Here is a 21,918-nt window from a genome sequence, read left to right as displayed (position 1 = left end):
TAATTCTATGCCAATAAATTTGCAAACAAATTTAAAATGTGATGTTTTCAAATAATATGTAAATTTTTTTAATTGTCTTAAGATAAAATAAAAACTGAAATAGGTCAAAATAAACATGTAAGCATGGAAGAAAGTTAAGGTTTTCTCAAAGACATATCCCCACACAAAAAATTATTTCATCATTTAAGAAGTGACATCTCAAAACTTCAACATTTCAGAATTTCAAAGAAGAAATCACTTCTTTTATTTTAAAACTTTTTTTCTACAACATAAGGAAAGAAAAATAGCTTTTTCTCTTCCTAAGTTAGCATTATTCTAATAGCAAAACTTGATATAGGTATTAAATAAAAGAAAAACTATATGCTAATAATACTTACATAAACCACTTTATTAAAATATAATTATATACCATAAAATGTATACACTTAAACTGTATACTTTACTAGTTTTTTTTTGTTTCTTTGTTTCTTTGTTTGTTTTTTCTGAGACAGAGTCTCACTGTGTTGCTGTGGCTTCACAGCTCATAGCAACCTCGAACTCTTGGGCGTGATTCTCTTGCCTCAGCCTCCCAAGTAGTTGGGACTACACGTGCCTGCCATAATGCCTGGTTATTTTTTTGTTGTATTGTCATTGGTGTTTGGCAGGCCTGGGCTGGATTCAAACATGCCACCTCTACTAGTTTTTAGCATATTCACAGACTTGTGCAAATATTATGACCGCCAATATTAGGACATTTTCATCATCCCTGAAAGAAACATTATGCCCATTAGCTGTCACTCCCCTTTATCACCACTTACTCAGACCTAGGCAACAACTAATTTACTCTCCCTGTCTAAAAAACATATAATGTTTTCAAGGTTCAGCTACTTCATTCCTTTTTTATTGCCAAATAATATTCTATCATAGGGATATGCTAATATAGCATCACTGCTTATAATATTGAAATAAGAGAAATTACTACAAATAGACATGTAAAGGGATCAGTTATATACTTTGCTCCATCCAAATAATGATACACTAAGCATGTCTTAAAAACAATTTGTGTATATACATAAATATCTTAGAAAGAGTATGTTTTGAGTGAAAAATCCAACTGTAAAAAGTGAGTATTGACTATATAATAGTTTAAAATATGCATTAAATTATATATACTCTGAAAATATATTTACATATATTCACCAAGTATCAATTATACTATATAAATTATATGTATAATTTATTTATAAATTATATATATATCTGTATTTTAATTTTTACTTTGCACATTTTGTAGTACTTGACAATTTTATGATAAGCACATATTTTTTCAGTTTTAGACTTATATAAACTAATTAAAGATAGTTGGGATCCACAAAAAACATAAAATGTTAAAAAATATTTTATAATATCAAAGATAAAATGTTACTTACATATCATAAATTAGAAACACATCCATTTTTGTAAAGTAACTATTTGCTGAAACAACAAGAAAAATCTTTCTACTTTCTTACATCTTGTCTAAAATATTATGGCTAATGTCAAATTCATCGTTTCCTCATATCCCAATTAACTTCAGGTCTTCCCCCCCCTAATTTAAGACTTGATTCCTATCAGTTGTGATCAACCTTCACTTTTGGACAGAATATGTGACGGTGACAAGGCTCTTTCATGAGGAAACATTAATTTTCTTTTCAATGTGATTTTCAAAACATTTAAAATACTATGTTGAAAGTTTAGATGGAGATAATAGTTTCTGTGATCATTTTAGATATGCTGCTGAGAGATACTGGTGTTAGATGTCATGACTAGGAACCTGGAAGCAACATGCTATAGTAAAAAGACTAAATGACTCAAGAAAGAATAGCAGAGGATGTATGTTTCTCTAAACTTGTATGCTGTGATATCTGGGTCAGGTACATGAACTTCCCTGAGCTTCATAGTCTCATTTGTGAGATAGTGACACCATTTCCCACATTACAGAATTTTAGTGAGATGATGTATGTGAATTAGCTGATAATCAATATACTACCACATTTTTATTGCAAGTGTTCATTTCAAAAGCCCCCCAGGACAATAAAAAGCTAATATTAGCTCAAGCTTTAGAGTATTTTGAAATTGGGCAGGCATTAAACTATGCTTTAAAAATGAAATAATTTATTGGGTAAAAAGAAATGTAATTTTCGCTCTTTTTGGCACCTCTGCTCTTAATTCCTAACCATGATCCTGTTTGGGGAATTGAGTGAGATAAGAAGGTATGTGCCTCTCTTCCATTGTATCTACCTTGATGTAGTTTTCCTTCGCATGGATTTAAAATATATATTGAATCATATTCTATATGTCATGTTCTAAGTTGAATGCAATAGAAGAGATGAGGTGAGATATAAATCTTCACCTTTGTAGATTTTGCAATCTCATAGAAAAGTCACACAGGAACACACACACTACATATATACACCGCACACACTGGAGATACATACCTGGTGCACCAAATAAGTTTATCTTTGTTCCCAAGACAGAAAAAATAATTGTGAACAATAACAAAATTGTCCTCCATAAGATTTCAAAATAAATTTTCTAAATAAAATATTCTCTGGAGGCTCAAGTATTAAAATAAGGCATTATATCAGCATTATAATGATTTTGTGTATTTGCCCAGAAAATGTGAGCCCATGAATACATCAAGACAGGTGACATGCTTTCCTTCAGACCTTAATTCTACAACCCTGTGAGGGAGAAAACCTTGTCTTTTCCTGTGAGGAGAAATATGTCCTTAAAACTTCTACTTGTTTTAATTAATTTTTCATCAAAAATTTATAAATCTGATATGAAACTAGGAAATAAATCAGTTATCCCAGAGAGTTTATCAGACTGTTTGGACTTAAGCTATGAAGAAAACCAAAATTAACATCTGAGTATCGAGATGGCCTACATGTCATAAATAAAATACCGGATTCCAGGGTTTTCCACATACCTAGAATTCTTAGGGTGAAAAACATTCTAGGAGCTGGTATTTGGAAACTAATACGTTCTTAAAGCTTATTTTATTAGGATGTAAGTTTGACACATCAATGGTCTCAACCCTTGCCATCATATTCTATCTGTAAAAAATCATTATAAAAGCTAGATAAAAGTAAATATAGTTTATGACTGGTTAATATTTCTTCTACTAAGATTAAAAAGTGAACTTTGAAAAATAAAATGAATGACTTTACCCAAAGATTCCACAAACATTTCGCTTATTTGCTTATGTAAAATGTGCTTATGCCCAATATCTATTAAAATTCACTGATCCATATATACAGGGTGTCCTAAACACACGAACTTTATGGACACCCTGTATATATTTTATTCAGTCAAATGGATTTCCTAGAATGAAGTTAATTCCTGAAAAAACTTTCTGCTTGATCTTGGGCTGTAAATTAGAAGTGTTCTTCGGATAGAATATAAGTTAAGGAGAAAACCAAGATAATTTTACCTCCTATCTAACATCCCCCAGTTCCCTGCTTCCTTAAATCACAAGGCTAATTAGTAACAGAGATAAGCTATGAATACAGATATTCACACTAAAAATAAAGAGCTTAGATATTCTTCTAAGATTTAGAATAGGATTGGAATTCTTTCAAAATGACAAAGAAAATTGGCTTCTTCTAAATAGCTACCAATAGGACACTCCACACAAACCCAAAATGTACCCATGTTGTTATCTGGACCAGTAGACTGATTTTCAAACTCATTTTTAATCTTACAAAGCATGCCTCATGCTAAAGCTAACATATAAGCTGAAGCAAAGAAAGGAGATAAAGCCAGAATATCCTGATTGACTGCATACGCCTCACCGATAAGCTCTATTTACTTCCTCAATAGTCCAAAGTGTGCAGCATTTTTAAAGCTCTACAGAAAAAAAAATTTAAATACTGAGCAAGAAAATAGAATGTAATGACTCAAGATGTGGAATTTATTGTGAAACTACCACACAAAGTTCTCACACTGGAAAATGTGGATACAGTATTTTGGTGTTTGCTGTTTTGCTTTTCTTTCAACGGAGGGCTTAATTTATTTTAAAACATAATGAAATGTTGCCTATGAAATAATATTATGTAAAAAAGTGAACATAAAAAAAGAACATTAGTCCCAATTCCAATATGGTAAGAGAAAATGCAGAATATAGGCTGGGCACAGTGGCTCATACCTGTAATCCCACCACTTGGGAGGCCAAGGCAGGTGGATTGCTTCAGATCAGGAGTTTGAGGCCAGCCTGAGCAAGAGCAAGACCCCATCTCTAAGAAAAATAGCCAGCGTGTGAAGCGTGCTTGTAGTCCCAGCTACAAGGGAGGTTGAAGCAACAGAATCACTTGAGCTAAGGGTTTGAGGTTGGTATGAGCTATGATGCCATGGCACCCTATTGAGCGTGACAAAGTGAGACTCTGACTCAAAAAAAAAAAAGAAAATACAGAATATAAAAGATACTATTCAAAATGTTAGAAAGTGGGACCTCAGAGGTTCCTGACACGACTGTGCTCACTTGGCGGCTTCGTGCTTCTCGTTTTTCCGGTACCGCCACCCGGTCCCGCCCGGCTGCCCGCGCGCGCGCATTTCGCATCCTGCAGACGCCGGAGGTGCTCAGGCTGGGAGACTGAGACCCCGGGATCCGCAGCAGCGTTTGCGGCGGCACTTGCGGAGATGGCCGGAAAGAAGGCGCGTAAGAACGCGCAGCCGAGCCCCGCACGGACAGAGCTGGAAGTGGGGGGTGCTGCTCAGCTCAGGAGACTGGGAGACAAACTGAATTTCCGGCAGAAACTTCTGAATCTGATAACCAAATTCTTCTGCTCAGGAACCTGACTGCAACAAAACTTGTGCATAAGGGAACTCCTTCGAAAGGGAAGTTTCCCACAATAGGTGCAAGTGGTACAAATTTCATAAATTCGAAGAGCGGTCTCATTGCATGTAATTGAGGAGTGAGAAGGAGCATTCACTCGCTGTGGATGCCCTTGAGAAGTGAAGATGGAATACCTCAGAAGAATTTCTGTGGGAAGGTTTCATATGTCATTTTGGGGGATGTGAGAACATTGTAAAACTACTTTATTTATTTGAAAACAACACTTTTTAGTTAGAGAATTATTCTGTTACTTTTGCTGAAGGTCATTGCCCAGCCTGGTATAAAAGGAGTTGAAAATAAGATTAAGGCTGAAAGAAATAGCTCAGTGTTGGGTTTTTTTGTTTTTTTGTTTTTGTTTTTTTACTTTTCAGTGCCAACTCCAGAGCACTGTATACTATTTAGTTTATATATATATATATATAGTCTTATTAAAAGGACAAATTTCATTCTGAGAACACTGAATGTTATTGAATGTTGATTGTATAGGTCACTACATAATGTAAAATAAGTTAATTTGTTCTGATTCAAATTGTATTGCTTCTGTTCAGATGACTTTCATTAAATGTGTTCCGTGGGGTTAACTGGAAAGTGTGGAAAACTGGAAAATAAATTTGAAAACATTGGGTTTTACAGCAGAATTACTTGGTGCCAGTTAAAAGTCTTGCACATTGAACACAAAATGAGAAAAGAGGATTTGGTATAACTAGGGAAAATGAAAAAAATAGAACTTGGCTTTTCAACTGATACAGTTAAAAGGCCAGTACACATTCTAAAGATGTTCCTAAAAACTAAAATACTAATCAGTGTGTATCCTATGAAAAGCGATCTTTTAAAAGAAATAACATTTTCATATTTAGAATATACTTTGATTTAAAAAGGGACAGATATTTCTTATTCACAATGAAAATCCCATACAGACATACATGAAAATAATGGCATGATTGAATTTCAGCAGAAGTAACTTTATTTTATCTATTTATAATCAAAATATTGTTTCATTTGAAGGTGTGTGTTACAGTTCCATTTTTTAGTTCTGAGACAAGGATTTTATAACTACTTGAATTTTTACAGTAAAAATAATATAGAGTATAGTCATTTTTTCTGAAAACTTACCTCACATTTGTTTTTCTCAGTATTACTTAAGGCTGTTTAGTTAGAAAGATGTTTTTTCTGCCAAGAAGTAGATATTTTGCCATATGGGTATTTATGGTCTATTTAAATGTATGTACACATATGAAAATTGGTATGTTGTCACTATAAAACTATTAAAAGTTATCACCATTCAAAAAAAAAAAAAAAAGAAAGAACAAAACGTTAGAAAGTGGCCATCTCCCAGTATTAGAATAACAGGTAATCTCTCCCTCTTCCTCATCCTGTTGTCCTATATCTTGCATAGTCTCTATAGCGAACATGCAATAATTTTGAAATGCTCCATCTCATTATAAAAATTTTAATGTACTAAATGAAGATGTTGAAAACAATAAAAGTAACCAAAATTCCAGTATGTGTATAAGTCTCAAGTTTCAATAATGTCCAATGTGTTCATAATCCAATATATTTTCCACTCACTTGCTAAAGAACCTTCTGTTCAGTAGATGTTTTACTGCCTCTTTCACATCCTTGTTTCTGAGGCTATAGATCAAAGGATTCATCATGGGGGTCATCACCCCATAGAACATGGATATAAGTTTGTCGGTAGCATTCAAGTCATCTAAATTAAGTGTCTCTTTAGACTTGGGCTTCATGTACATGAACAGAATGGTCCCATAGAATATTATAACCACAGTCAGATGGGCTGAGCAGGTAGAGAAGGCTTTGCTTCTCCCCTCAGAGGAGCGGATCTTGAGGATGCTGGCGATGATTAATGAGTAAGAGATGATAATCAAGAGCAGTGGCATCAATGTGAACAATGTGGTGGCCACAAGCATGATGAACTCATTGTCTGAGATGTCAGCACAGGCCATCTTCATGACAGCCAGAATTTCACAGGAGAAATGATTAATGACAGTATTCCTACAGAAAGGCAATTGTACCACAAATGCAGTTTGTACAGCAGAGTTGACAACACCTGCAAACCAGGACCCAGCTGCCATGGGCACATAGGAATCCTTGCTCATGATGGTGGTATATCTCAGAGGGCTGCAGATGGCCACATAGCGGTCAAAGGCCATCATACCCAGGAGCACACACTCTGTTGTCCCCAGAGCCAAGCCAAGGAACATCTGCACTGCACAGCCAGAGAAGGAAATGGTCTTTCTCTCTGAGAGGAAGCTCACCAGTGTAGAGGGAATGGAGGTGGTGGTGTAGCAGATATCCAAGAAGGAGAGGTTGCCCAGGAAGAAGTACATAGGGGTTTGAAGGTGAGAGTCCAAGATGCTGATTAAGATGAGGGTACCATTACCCAGAAGGATGATCACATACATTATTAAGATCACTACAAAAAAGAGTAACTCAAGCCTTGGGTGACCAGAAAGCCCTTTCAGAAAAAATTCCACCAGAGTCGTTTGGTTTTCCCATTCCATTTTACTGTTACACTTTGCCTGCAAGAAGTCAAGAATTAAAAAGTTGAAAATAAAACACATAATCTCTGTACTATGGTAAGTTCAAGTTTACCAATGCACCAATATAAAAGTCTGCCATCAACCTGGTAAGAAAGAAAATAAAGAAGGGGAGGAATGGAGGAAAGGGAAGGGAAAAAAAAGTAAACAATGTAAGAAGAGAATTATTAGGAAAAGCTATTGTATTGATTACTCATTTTGGACCAGGAACTTTGTGATTTTTTTTCTCATACATTATCTCATTTAAATCCCACAATATTATCATTTTAAGATAAGGAAACCTAAAGTGAGAGTTAAGGCTAAATTCAGAACCAATATATAGCACAGCTTAGGCTGAAACTCAAGCCTGCATGCTTGTGGTCCGTACTTGACTGAGGTTTGACTTATAAAGCAATACAAAATATATAAGGTCAAGCTCTCAGGTCAGGAAAAAATCAGCAATAACCTACGTGCATTCAGACACTGAAAGAAATGTGTCAATCTGAAGGGAGAATAATCAGAAATGAACCCAATCAGCATTTATTGAGTGCTTGATTATCCAAAAACATGTCCAATTCATGTAAAGCTCAATAATCTTAAATATTCTTGTTAAAATACAAACACCTTTCATTTAGTGGGAGAAATAATAATTCTTTTACTTTACTTTTTAAAATTATCAATTAAATATCATGCTCTAAACTGATTTTTTATCTTTTAGTATACAGTTCTATGAATTTTAAAACATGTATGGATTCATATACCTACCACATTAACCAGAATACATAAAACTATCACCCCAAAACACTCCTTCCTGCTGATTTAGTAATCTCTTCTACCTACCCATAAATTCTAGCAGCCACTGATACATGTCCTGTCCGTGTACTGTAAACTTTACCAGAATGTCATATAAATAGAGGCACATGAGCCATGGAGTTGGGCTCTTTCATTTAGCACAAAAATTCTGAGGTCATTCAGGTTGTTATTGTTGAATAATATTCCACAGGTTGGATGTCAATTTTGCCTTATCTATTCACCTTTTGAAGGACATCTTGGGTGTTTTTATTTTTTGGCAATTATAAATAGAGCAGCTATAAATTTGGCTGGGAGGCTGAGGCTAGGAGCTCAAGACAGCCCGGAGCTCCATGGGTTATACCCCCATCTCAACTGCAAGAGAAAGAAAAAAGAAAAATTAGCCAAGCATGCTATCATGTGCCTTTAGTCCCAGCTACTCAGGAGGGTGTGGCAGGAGAATCTCTTGAACCCAGGAGTTTAAAACTGTAGTCAGCTATGGCAGTGCCACTGCACTCTAGCCTGGGCAACAGAGTGAGACCCTGTCCTGGAAAAAAAAAATGAATTGTTTTTTTTGTTTTCTTGTTGAGATTTGAGAGTCCTTTATGTATTCTGGATATAAGTCCTTTATTTTATGTTATTTACATGCATTATCTCTCAGTCAATGGCTTATTTTCTCGTTTTCTAAATAGAAATACCTTTTAATTGCCACTTTAATTGATTGCTTCCTAACTCTAATTGAAAAGGACCCCAAAAGAAGCCTATGACTAAAGAGACATCTTCTGATGGAAAATTTTCTGGCAATTCTCACTTTGGTGATTCCTCAGGGAAATACCTACTGCCATCCCCCAGGAATCAGTAACGGTAAATTTTGCCTCCAAAGCCCTGCCTCAGAAAGTCCAAGCCATCTCTTTTCATTTTTCTTCAGGAATATTCCTCCCACCCGGCCCCTCACCTCCCCCACACGTTAGTCAGTATCCTTGTCCATGGACATGGAATCCATTGAAAGTAATTATGTAATTTCTGCAAACAGCCACTTAACACAAAGGCCATTTCTCCCTGAAAAAACTTAGCACACATTTAAGGTCTGAATTGAGTCCTTTGAACTTATTTCAACCAGTTTCTAAGTAGCCATCCCCACCACTGGTTGTTAGTTGATACTTCTCCTTTCATCCTAGTTCATCCTTATTTCCATCGATTCTACCCTTTGTATTTAGGTATTCTTTTATACTCTAAAGAAGCATGCTTCCTTTTTTTTATCTGAATCCCAGATTCACTTTTTTAATGCTATTATAAATAACCCACCCAAATCAATTCCTTGGTAAATGATGACTGAAAAGTAGCTTCCCTGAGAGAATCATTCTTCTAACCAATACCACCATACAGTTATTATCATGCCAAAGACACTTTGTCTAATACAAAGAACATGCATTTAAATCCTATTGATACAGGACAGGTGGCCCCCAGCCTGCTCAGCCGAGCTGAGCCCGGGACCCGCCGCCTCCGCCCGGGTGGTGTTGGGGTGGCAGCAGCCGGCAGAAGAACCAGTGGGCTGGAGGGTAGGCAAGGGGGGACCCCCCCACCCCCCACCAGAGGCTTAATAGCCAGAAGGGGCCAGACATCTGCTGGGGAGACACCTTGCACTTGGTGTCTCCTTTCCCCTTGCACTTATGACTGAACAGAGAACTCCCATTTCCTATGCCTTGGTCCATTTCTTGTAAGTTTCCTAGGCCTCAATTCCATGAATGGACTGTGAGCATTCATACATTCCTTCACCTTGCCCCAGCGAAAGGGACTGTGTCCATTCATTAATACATTCATTCACTTCGCCCCAGCAACGGGGACTGTATTCATTCATTAATGTACTCATTCCCCTTGCCCCAGCGGAAAAGACTGTATCCATGAATTTCCTGGCCTCATATAAGGAATCACCTATTCATACCCCTGGACAAAGAACCCTGAGAGAGAGACAGAGAGAAGGGGAGAGAGAGCGCTTTTCTCCCCCAACTTGGGTTTTCTCTCTGCCGGGAGCTTTGGTGTTTTTGTATTCTTTTCTGTAAATCAATCCTGTCTTACCACTGATCTGTGGTCCGTGGATTCATTTTTCGATTCACTGAGACCAAGAACCCACTGAAGACGAAATTCTGGTATCACTATCTTGAACCTAATGTGTACAATGTAAGGGTATATGGCACACTACTTTGGTGAGGACTCAACTGCAACTCAGATTTCACCTTACAAATGCGAACAATGTAAACTAATCAAATGTATCCTCACAGTAATCCAAATTAAAAATAAATAAATAAAGCCTATCTTGGCCAGTTTCTAGCTTTATGACCTTGGGCAATTTATTTAACCTCTGAATTTTAGAATCCTCCCATATAAAAAAAGAGATGATAATAGCCTCCTCATGGGGCTCTTGGAAGAATAAATGAAGTAATGCATACAAAACACATCGCAGGTGGTAAGCACTATTCTTGTTTCCTTCTATCTTTTATTGACCTGTTCTTCTCTCAAATTCTTTCAGATTTATGTCCCCAGGATCACCTTCCCACAAAAGCATCCTTAAAAATATCATTAGTCAGACCTCAGTATCCAGTCTCCTTTTATGTAACTCAACCTACCTTTTATATCACATCTATGATACGAGGATGCACATTATACTAAAGCCAACAAATATCCACTGCATTTAAAACAAATAACTTAGAGGTAAACATTATAAAATAAGGATTATTTCATTCATTCATTTACAATCTAAACACATGTGTGCAGCTCCCAAATATTACACCCAAAGTCACCATGCAAATGCATTACCACCAACAAAAAATAAATATTCAAAACAACCCACAAAATACTCATGCAAACATAAATATAAGTCAAAGTTCTTCCAGTTAGCTAAATATTTATAGTTCCTCTTCATTTCTATTTTTTATGAATTCAAGATGTATTCAACATCAAGAAATAACGTGTTCCAAATTGAATCCCTGGTTAGAAATGCAAGAACAGGGACCATCCTAAAACAGTGTCCACTGATGATTAGCACTGGACAAAAATTTACTAAACTGAACCAAGGAAAACTGAATTGGAGCACTGAGGAAAATTGCTGCAGAACCAGAACTTTGGCGACACCAGCCTGCTTTGCATTCTGGATCAAGAGTGCAGATCTGCCGCCTACCGTGCAGCACCCTCTCAGAGCAAGAGAAATGATACTGCTGGATGTACAGATACTCGTGATGAAGCAGGACCAGGAAACCATATTTTGATCAAATGAATCTTTATTCTCTGTTAGAAATTATAGACATAAGCATCCTCTGTTTTGGATGTTCAAATTACTTTGGATTTGCAACTACTCTTTTCGGCATATTTTTTCATTTGTTAATAATTTTCTAATTATACCTAAAATAATCCTCCTGAAATTTTTATACCTCCTCAAATTTGTCCCCTGTACACTCTAATAAGAAATTTCACATCCCCAAAGCACATGGCTTATATTAACTCAGTTCATTAAATTGACTACCTCTTGGATTTTCATCATTGGTTATATTTTCAGCAATTTAAATGTATATATAAAAGGTTGACTCACCTCCTGGGTTGCAACACACAGAAAATTGTTTTGCCTTATCATCTTCTATTATAGGCTGTTCAACAAACGTTTCCATGAAGCTGATAAATTTCTGCGGAAGGGGTTACCACGGGGGAGCCATGTCACAGGATGTATTATCTGAAAAACACAGTTGACAAAAGTACCATTTTTAAATTTTTCAAAACTTACCATCCATTGCAGTCTAATACATTAACAAGAGGAGTGTATTTTGGTTGTGCTAGTTTACAAATAAGAAGACAAATAATACTGGGCAGTTCAACTTGAGAATCTGGCACATTTCATTTGCCTTTGAAGCCCTGGTGGTAACACTGTTGCATTGTGAAGACCCAGAAAATTCTCTAAAGAATCTTCTTTATACTCAGAAAGGCAATGTAAATATTCTTTGCTCTTGGGGATGTCTACCGTTCTCTCAGCCATAACACTAAACTGCTTAAAGATGCTCAAAACTTTTGGAAATCTTAAGAATAATGCCCTAAAGACTTAATTATACTAGACCCATTACTGTACTTTAAATAAGCAATCATAAGTCTTGAAGATATGTTTTATCTCATTCCCAATCTACTATTTATATACTGTCAAAATCCTTACTCCAAATATTTTGTAAAGACTTTGGCCAAACCTTTTTTCACTCTATTATGTCTTGTTGTTATATAGTAGAAAGAAATCAGGCTATGTCAATTCTTAGTTATTAACAATAATAATAGTATACAAATTTCCAAGCATTTTTATAAAGATTTTATACATAGCAAGTTATTTAATTCACTTTTATTAAATTAGTAAGTAGAGAAAAACCTGTTTTAATGTACAAATACTCTAAACGTACATATTATTGTAAATGTAGGTGGCATTTTATAAACCATAAATTAAATATGTGGAAACTATCAAGCTCTCTGTTTTTTTGTAACTCTGTAAGCTAGTTTGTAATTTTATCCTATTCCATACTGTAGGCATTTCCAAAGAATTCACCTAAATAGATATATCACCAAGATTATCAGCATGAAAGTATTACCTACTTTACACTATTAGGGGTTGATTGCATCAAGTTAGGTAATATTTTTATGACAATTAATAAATAAAGTTAGTACATGTACACACAGAGAAGGTGCCAAAATTGTATACACATTTTTAAAAAAGAAAAAACTATATTAAAATTGTAATACTCAGTATACACTAATAACAAAAGTTAATACAAGTTACATTGAACACCTAATATAATTACAGAAGTCAAGCCTGAATTGAGTATTACAAATTTTCCTTTCTTTGAATGTATATACATTTTTTGGTACCCACTGTATGTGTATGTATATGTATACATATATATTCGCCAAATATACACATACACACACATATATATGTATTGCATATATATCTGGAATATATATATTTATATATATTCCGGGTGCTCTCTGGAATATACATATATATATAGAGAGAGAGATATAGATATAGATATAGATATAGATATAGATATATATTCCTCACCTACATCTTATCACTACTCTCAATGATCTGCTTTCCTTGAACTGCTTCACCCACTAATGAGCAAAATTTGTTAACCACATACCTACTAACCCAGGTAAAACAGACTTTACTAAAAGTCTGAAGATAACAGACAAAAATACAACACTGAAGAGATAACAATTTGAAACTAAGTGACCAAAATCTCTTGTTTCTGAAGTTCATTGACCAACCTTCATAAGAAATTGTTTCCTAGCCATCTACTCAAGTCCTGATCTGCCACTAGTGGCCAAGCTTTCTTCCAAAGAACAAAGTAGTTTTCGAGTTTCTATTGTTTTGTAACTATGTATTTTATTTTAAAAAAATAAAAAATGTGAGCTCTGGGAATAGAACTCTTTACACATTTCTCTCCCTTTCCCTCATTCCAAGTCACAAGGGGCCTCCTAAATCCTATATCCAACATTACTTAAATAAGCAAATCAGTATCATCAGAAAAGAGTATCAGGCTAATGAGATTGTTCATTTACTTTTTCTTGGCAAAAGTTTTAGTTATTTTTTTCAACCTATCTCCCTGAAGCTGGGACATAGATTATAATATTATACAAATAAATGGTTCATGAAATTCCTCCATTAAACAATTTTTTAAATTATATATAATCCCTCACAAGGGCCTATAGTTGTTGACCTACTCTTTTCAGATTACTACTACAAATATTAACTCCCCCCGAAAAAACATTACAGCTATCCCTACTGTTATAACCTAGCATGTGGAAAACATCCCAACAGGTATATGGTCTCAGGGCATAATCTTCAGGTATCTAAAGAAATTGCTTACTTAAACTAAGGAGATCTGACATTTTTACTGAGTTAATATTTCTAACATAATTAGGGTACTTGCTTCTATTTTTTTCTCTTATTTGATTGCCTTTTTATTTTATCCATATTTATTTTAGAAATTTGGAAATTTCAGAAAAGATAGCAAGATTAAGTTTCTTAATATTTCTTTCCAGCCTTTATTCTGCATAAGTTTTCTTGGTTTATGATTTGGTTTTACAAACAATGATGAACACTATTTTTGTTTTTCTTTTATTTAACTATTGTTAACATAAGTCCTTTCATATTAATGCAAATTCTTCAAACATATCATTTAATAGTTACAAATAATACATTAAATGAATGTATGATGATTTCATAATTCCCCTTCATCAAACTAGACAAGCATAAAAAACTTTTTCAAAAGGTAGTATGCAATGATAACAAAATTATCTAATACTCCAACTCCCATGGGAAATAATTTGTTAGGTATTAATCAAAGTCGTAATTTTTTATCATTTTTGCCTAGATTATAAGACTTCACCTTAGATAAACAAGCATAAATTCAAGAAAAGTTTCTAGCATAAAAGTATTAAACACAATGCTCTTTGAAGGATCAAACATTTGGAATTTATCAATTGTTTTTTAAGAAGTTACTCTAGTGGGCGGCGCCTGTGGCTCAGTCGGTAAGGCACCGCCCCATATATTGAGGGTGACGGGTTCAAACCCTGCCCCGGCCAAACTGCAACCAAAAAATAGCCGGGCGTTGTGGCGGACGCCTGTAGTCCCAGCCACTCGGGAGGCTGAGGCAAGAGAATCGCTTAAGCCCAGGAGTTGGAGGTTGCTGTGAGCTGTGTGACGCCACGGCACTCTACCTAGGGCCATAAAGTGAGACTCTGTCTCTACAAAAAAAAAAGAAGTTACTCTAGCATTACAAGAGAAATACAAATAATGGCCTTTATACTATCATCTTTTTTCTAAGTGTCAAAAGAGATGAATAGTGCCCATAATGAATGTTTACAACTAAAATATTTTGGGAACAACCATCTTGAGGATGTTAGAGTACTAAATGTACTACCTTATTCACAGCACAAAATAGTATTTGTTTTCTGAAAATAGTTTCCCAGTAGGAATAAATATTTTAGAAACATTAAAAGAGAACAAATGGCATTTCACTTGATTCATACCTTCCTGAAACAGATTTAGTACAAAACCCAGACTAGTAACGTTCACTCAAAGTCTCCATCAGTTTGTTCAGCATATGGGGTGGACAAAAGGAACTAATGTGAAAATGGAGCTCTTGCTCTCAATTATGCAATAAATAATAAGGTCTTTTATGTCATAAAAAATGTCTCTATCAGAAATTTACTGGTCAACTAAGAGTAGGTCAATTGTTTTCTTATAGTCAAATCAAATGTCACTCATAAACAATACCAAATGGGAATAAATTTTGGCCTAGCCACTCTTTCTTGCTCTATTTGTAGACATGCACACTTCAGAAAAGCTTGAATGAAATGAGAGTCCTCCTTTCCAAAGCTGATAGGATTAGAAACTCTCTTCTATGTTAACCATCGTTTGATCAGGGAGCAGCATAACCTGTTAGCAAATGACTATCACCAGGCAAATCCCATACCGTAACCAGAACTGTTGTTTGAAAACACTGGTAACTTAGCCTTTGGGACAATTAATTTATTTAACTAGGTATATATTTGGCAACTGAGGTAGAATATCATGTAGCGTCATAGGCATTTTAAAGAAGATATTTTGTCGTGTACTACAAACAAGAAGGCAACCTGCAATAATTACTTGCTAAATGTTTTTAAAACATAAAAGACATTTGTTGCATCATCTTTAGTGCACAACTCAGATGCAAGAGCTGATCCGAAATTACTTCATTAGGAAATTATTGACCCTAACTACAAATTCAACAAGAGGAAGAAAATGACTTTTATATGGACATGAATACAAAACATGTCCTGTGTGCAATTTAGTTGCTTATATATCTAAAATCTAAGGAACACAAAACTGTAAAAGAACACACTAAAGTCTTACCCCCAAGTCTCACTAGAATGTTGTTTCACACCAGCTACTATCTACTTACAAACAACTGGTGCACCAATGGTGCTCTCTAAGGCACGGGAGAGAGTCAGAGATCCCCTGCTACTCAGGTGTGTTCTGTAGACAAGGAGCATAAGGATCACCTTTGAATCAGAATCCTTTGCAAGGATTCCCCAGGTGATTACTGGGAATACTAAACTTGGAGAAGCATATTACTAAACTAGTGGCTATCATCCTTGGTCACATATTAGAATCACCTGGACAGCATTATAAAAAAGATGCCTGATTCCCACCCTTAACCAAGTTGTATAATTTTTGGATGATGTATCAAAAACATAATACATGAGATTTAAAATCAGAAAAGCCATATTTGAATATTTCACTCACATTTACTATAATTTTATACAAATTTCATCTATAGCTTTCATTTTCCTCAATTAATCATTGTGATGTTAAAATGATAATGTGTATGAACACATTTACAAACTATAAAACCCTAAACCAATGGCATCGGTAATGATTGGCATGTTATAAAATCAAATAAACCTTTGTTGATCAGACTAAAGCATGTTCTCTCCAAAATATTAATTGTTCAAAGTGGAGTTTGTAGATTAACCATATCTATAGCAACAGATGCTTATTAAAAATGCAAATTGTTCTTCCCTTCCTCAGACCTCATGCATCAATCTCAGTGCAGAGAATACAGAAGTTTGCATATTTAATGAGCTACCAAAGTAGTTCAATTGCTTTATGAGCTTAAAGAGGAATCACATAAATTAATCTCACTGCTGTTACCACTGCCAGCTAATGTTACCATAGTTACTGAACCTCCAACTTCAATTACCTTTTACTTCACTTAATAGGGGGCCATTCATTTAACACACATGCTGTTTCCTTTTCTGGTTTACTCTATGTATGATAAAGTAAAAGGAAAGGACCAAATGAACAACTGAGATGGAGTTCATTCTGAGAGGTCTTTCTGAGAACCCATGCGTTGACAAAATCTCCTTTTTGCTCTGTGTTGAATGATGTATCTGTTATCCTCCTGGGGAACAGAATAGATGGGCTTCCTGCCTCCACATGCCCATGCATTCATTCCTTAGTAACCCCTCCTGACTGGATATTTGGCTTATGTCAGCTTCCACACACACACACACACACACCCCACCCCAATATAGATAAATCCTATCAGAGGAAAAAGTCTCTCCATCTCAGGTTGTATTGTACAAATGTGTCTCTTCTATTCCATGGGGTCCACAGAGTTTGGCTCCTGGCAGTGATGGAATGACCATTAGGTGGCCATCAGCAAGTATCTAAAATGCCCCATCCTCAGAAACATGGTGACTTGTGTTTGGGTGGCAGCTGTCTCTTACAGATTAGGCTTTCTCAACACACTGGCACAAATGTATTCATATTGTGAATGCCCTTTTGGGGACTACATGTCAGTAATCATTTTTTGTGAGATATTGTCTTTAATGAAGGTGGCCTACATAGATATTTTCCTGAATGGGAGTATAATGTTGGGCAATGTAATATTTTCATTTCCTCCATTACTGCTAATTTCTATTTCTTATATTTTCTTCAACTATGTTATGCCGAAATCAATTCCTCAAAAGAAAAATATCTTTTCTACCTGCTCAGCCCACATGATAGTAGTAATTGTTCTTTGTGGGAAAACTATCTACATGTACTTCAAGTACATGAAACCAACATCCAAAGACACTACTTGAGATAAACTGATTGACCTGTTCTGTGCACTCCCAGGCTCAGTCTTATTATCTATAGCCTGAGGAATATGAAGGTGCTTGTGGCTACAAAAAGAAAATTGTTAAGTAGGGACTAGTATGGGAAGAAATAATGAGAAACTGATATTTCCTGTACATTGTCACATTTCTCTTTTTTTCTGATAAAATCTTATCAATATTAGAAGAGATGGGTAGGCTGTCATATCTTCTGCAAAGCCTTACAATACTTGCCTTGAGTTCTACCCTGAACTTTATCTTTACTTACGGTGGTTTTCCTTTTATGGTAAGACAATTCCAAGTCTTCTCAATGGCAGAACTATGACTCACTGTTCTCTGTATGAAGTCCAATGTCTGTCACATTAATTTAAAATAGTAGGTTGCAATTAACTGTTGAATAAACTAATTAATTAAAATTGAAAATGAATAGTAAAGATACAAGTCCAAGTATTTGAAATAAAAGAACAAACTTTATACATTATTTTATCTCCCAAATCACAATTTCAAACACTTTTGGTAAAATAAAAGATAATCTTTTAATGTAGGGAAATCCAGGGAAGGCAGAAGATACTGAAGAGTAAAATATACTGAAGGAGCAATTTGGGCTGGATAAAAGAAGAGGCCTGTTGGGCTTTTCTGTGCTAATCAATTGACAAGAAAATATAGTAAATAACTAAACTTCCCTGAAAGAACATTCTTCATTTCTCTCTGCTTAAGAAATAATAAGTAACTTTATTCTAAATATTTTCCATTCAGAAAAATGTCATCCTTGGTGGATAGTGAGATGATTACATAATAATGTTGTCAAAGATAGCATTGCTCTTGTTCTGTATGTTTGTTCAATTCTGTACTACAAACTCATATTCAATTTAAGAACAAATTTTAAAGTGACTCCAAATATTGAATGATGATGGTTTTTAGAGGATATTGGTAAAATACTTTGGAGTAATTTTTTTTATATATCAGAGGAAATTTAGCTTGAAGAACAATTGTAAAAACCTGAAATCAGAATCAAACTACTAATTCTCCTTTAAAAAAAAAGTCAGCATAAATAGCAGGCAAAACAATTGTTCTTAAACTTCATAACATTTTCTCTCCTGCCTGCTTGTCCTCCTGAAATATCTCTTGAAAGATGTACTGTTATTCTTTAAATTTGTACTAAATTTAGTGTAGACAGAAATGGTTTTAAATCCCGCAGCCCCTTAGTACCTGTGTGACCTTAGCAAAGTCACTTCTCTGAGCCTAAAACTGCTCATATGTAAAATGGCAGTAATGATATTCATTACAGAGTTCTCTCAAACCAATTCTTGTCACATCTAGAATTTAATTTCCCATATTAACAAAAAGCCAGGCACATCTCCAACACTAAAGGAATAAGACAAATATTTAACCAACAAAAATGAAGACTGTTATATGTCATACTATCCACCATAAATAATTAATAAAAAATTTTTTAACATATATAATATAAACATAACATATATATGACATAACATATACGTTATGACATAACATACATATAATGCCATATATATGACATTATATATAACATAATATGCCTTGTACATTTTATGATATGTATCCTTTTAAATGATACTGAAAAAGAAATGCCTAGTCCCAATTATAGCAGTTAAATCAGAATCTCTGGAAATTAGACTTCAGAATCAGTACTTTTTAAAAGAGTTTCCCAGATGATTTTAATTAGAGCCAGGCTGACAACCACTAATCAAACTGTTACTTACTGTTCTTCCACCCCTTAGAACCATGGCATATGCTACACTCTCTGAGTTGTCACATTTCTTCTTCTCTGATGAAATGTCTTACTCTTTAGGGAATCTTCCAAAACTGCCCCCGAGTAAATCATGCCTTCCTCACTGCTGTCCTCAACACTTTCCCCTGCTACAGCACTTTTCCTATTGCATTGTAAGTGTTTGAAACCTTCTGAAACCTTTCCAATGGTGGAAAACATGGTTCTATGTTTTATATAGAGATATATGATGATGATAGGTAAATGACAGATTAGATAGATAGATAGAAAGACAGAGATGTATATCCAATGACAAATAAAATAAAAATAGGAAGTTAATAGATTAACCTATGAAAGAAAAAATAAAAAGAATAATAAAAATGCAGTCCAAGAAACATATTTAACACAAAGTAATAAAAGAGAATGGGGAGGGGTGATGTTGGTAAGACGGCCAAATAGAGATTCCCAGTGCTCATCCCCAAGAGGACCAAAACAATGAATAAACAACTAGATTTCGACAAGAGTGACTAAAAGAGAGTGCTGGATTACATCAAGTAAGTGACAAAATCCTTCCTCTGCCAACCCACCTCCCCAGACAAGATTAGCTCAAAACTAGGAAGGATTTTTCCCTGCTGGGATAAGGAGACCTCAGTGGTCAAAATTATCACTACAGGAAAAAAAAAATAAAATATAATAAAATAAAAAATTATCACTACAGTCTTTGCTACTACAGAATACTGCAGTCTTCCCAGGACTTGAGCCCAGTATAGGGAGCTACGTGGAGTTCATTACTTTAGACTAGGAGCCAATTTTGTGCCCACCCAAGCCCACCCCTGTGACCCAAGATGCTACCGCACTTGTTATCTTGAAATGGAGAATCCTGCTCTCTAAAGAGAATCCTGCTCTCTAGACAAATAACCACTGCACCTCTCTATCCCTATGCTCTGCCTTCACAGCACCACGCTCACACACAGTAGGACACCTGTGGAATAGTTTCCTACACCCTGAAAATAAGCTGCCTATCATGAGCTTCCATCTTCCCTATCCCAGTCGCTATTGCACACCACCCCTGACTACTCAGAACTAAGTTCCAGAATCCCACACTCCAGGAAAACAGTACCCAAGTCAAGAGCATAGCCATACCCCCTCAAGTCATAAACCAGCCTAGTATTCCACCCCCAGGGAAAATACACCCAAGCCACTGGAGCACCAACTTAGCCTTGTTGCCCAAACCAGCAAGGTGCCTCAGCCCCAGGGAACAAGAGCTTTAGTCCAGGGGAGCAGCTAAGACCCTAGTGCCTGAATCCTTGCAGCATCCTTCTCCTCAGGAATTAGGCACTCCAGCGCAGCAGAGAACCAATACCAAGCTGGCAGGAGCATCAGGCTTCCTCAGTGCTTTAATTATCACACTGTCACAGCCCCAGGGAAAATGAATCTTTGGCCCAGGGAAAAAGCTGCTACCCTGGTGCTCAGGGGTGGCCCTGCGGGAAAACATGGCCATAGCTGATTTGTATCACCCTACCTCAGGTCCAAAACACCCATAGTCCCCTGCCTTACTGTATCAGGACCAGATCTAGAGTCTGAGGAGCTGAGATACACCACCTCCTTATAAAATAAAGCCAACTTTGCACTGTTCCCCATGCCTGAAGTCCAAGTCACAGCAGTCTCCCACCATTTCTTGCTACCAAAAACATGGGCCCTTACATAGCCTGGTCTCCTTCCAGAATCCGAATTTCTCACTATGTATTACCTTTTTGCTGGTGCCAAGTTGCCACCATGCCCTCTTAGCTCCAAAAGTAAAATTACATAGGTGCCCTGCACTTCCAGGGCCAAAGCCTCTGGAATACTCCTTTATCCTATAACCATGCCAGTGGTATGCTCTGACCCCAAGAATCAGTCACAAGTCCATCCCTGGGTAGTGCCTCAGAGTCATAATTTTTGGCTTGATGAGAGAGGTGTGTTCACTCATGACAAAGATTAATAACTGCCCAAGCATCACATGTGCCACAGAAGTTCAGCAAGACACTGAGTCAGGATGCCAATTCATAGCCAGCTCTAAACACCTTCACAGTGAAATACAGCCTGTTGTGGTTGCTAATGGCCAGTCATAGACACATTATCAAAAGGGATCCCCTCAATAGCTTTCCCCACTATAGGGAAAATAAAAACATTATATTTCCCCACTATAGGGAAAATAAAAAAATAAAAAAATATTTTCTTATTTTCTTTCACAATAAAAAAATAAACTATCTTGCCAACAGCACTGCCACAGGCTCCTGAAGCCTAGGACTTTGAAGCACTTATACTCACCACTG

At 35.9% G+C, this 21,918-nt stretch overlaps 2 protein-coding genes across 2 annotated transcripts; one reads left to right on the top strand and one right to left on the bottom strand.

Moving 5' to 3' along the window:
* The first annotated feature begins 4,659 nt into the window (after positions 1–4,659).
* Positions 4,660–5,013, top strand: LOC128579822 (phorbol-12-myristate-13-acetate-induced protein 1-like). Its single transcript, XM_053581994.1, has one exon. It carries the CDS (start codon positions 4,660–4,662, stop codon positions 4,816–4,818), a length of 159 nt encoding a protein of 52 aa, XP_053437969.1. The 3' UTR covers positions 4,819–5,013.
* A 1,385-nt stretch (positions 5,014–6,398) lies between these two features.
* LOC128575734 (olfactory receptor 13C9) lies at positions 6,399–7,381 on the bottom strand. The gene has a single exon (XM_053577441.1). It carries the CDS (start codon positions 7,375–7,377, stop codon positions 6,421–6,423), a length of 957 nt encoding a protein of 318 aa, XP_053433416.1. The 5' UTR covers positions 7,378–7,381; the 3' UTR covers positions 6,399–6,420.
* Between the last annotated feature and the right edge of the window lie 14,537 nt (positions 7,382–21,918).

The sequence above is a fragment of the Nycticebus coucang genome, chromosome 2, assembly GCF_027406575.1.
Source record: "Nycticebus coucang isolate mNycCou1 chromosome 2, mNycCou1.pri, whole genome shotgun sequence".
NCBI classification, from domain to species: domain Eukaryota; kingdom Metazoa; phylum Chordata; class Mammalia; order Primates; family Lorisidae; genus Nycticebus; species Nycticebus coucang.
The sequence above is the reverse complement of the archived record's forward strand: the minus strand, read 5'-3'. Positions and strand labels throughout refer to the sequence as shown.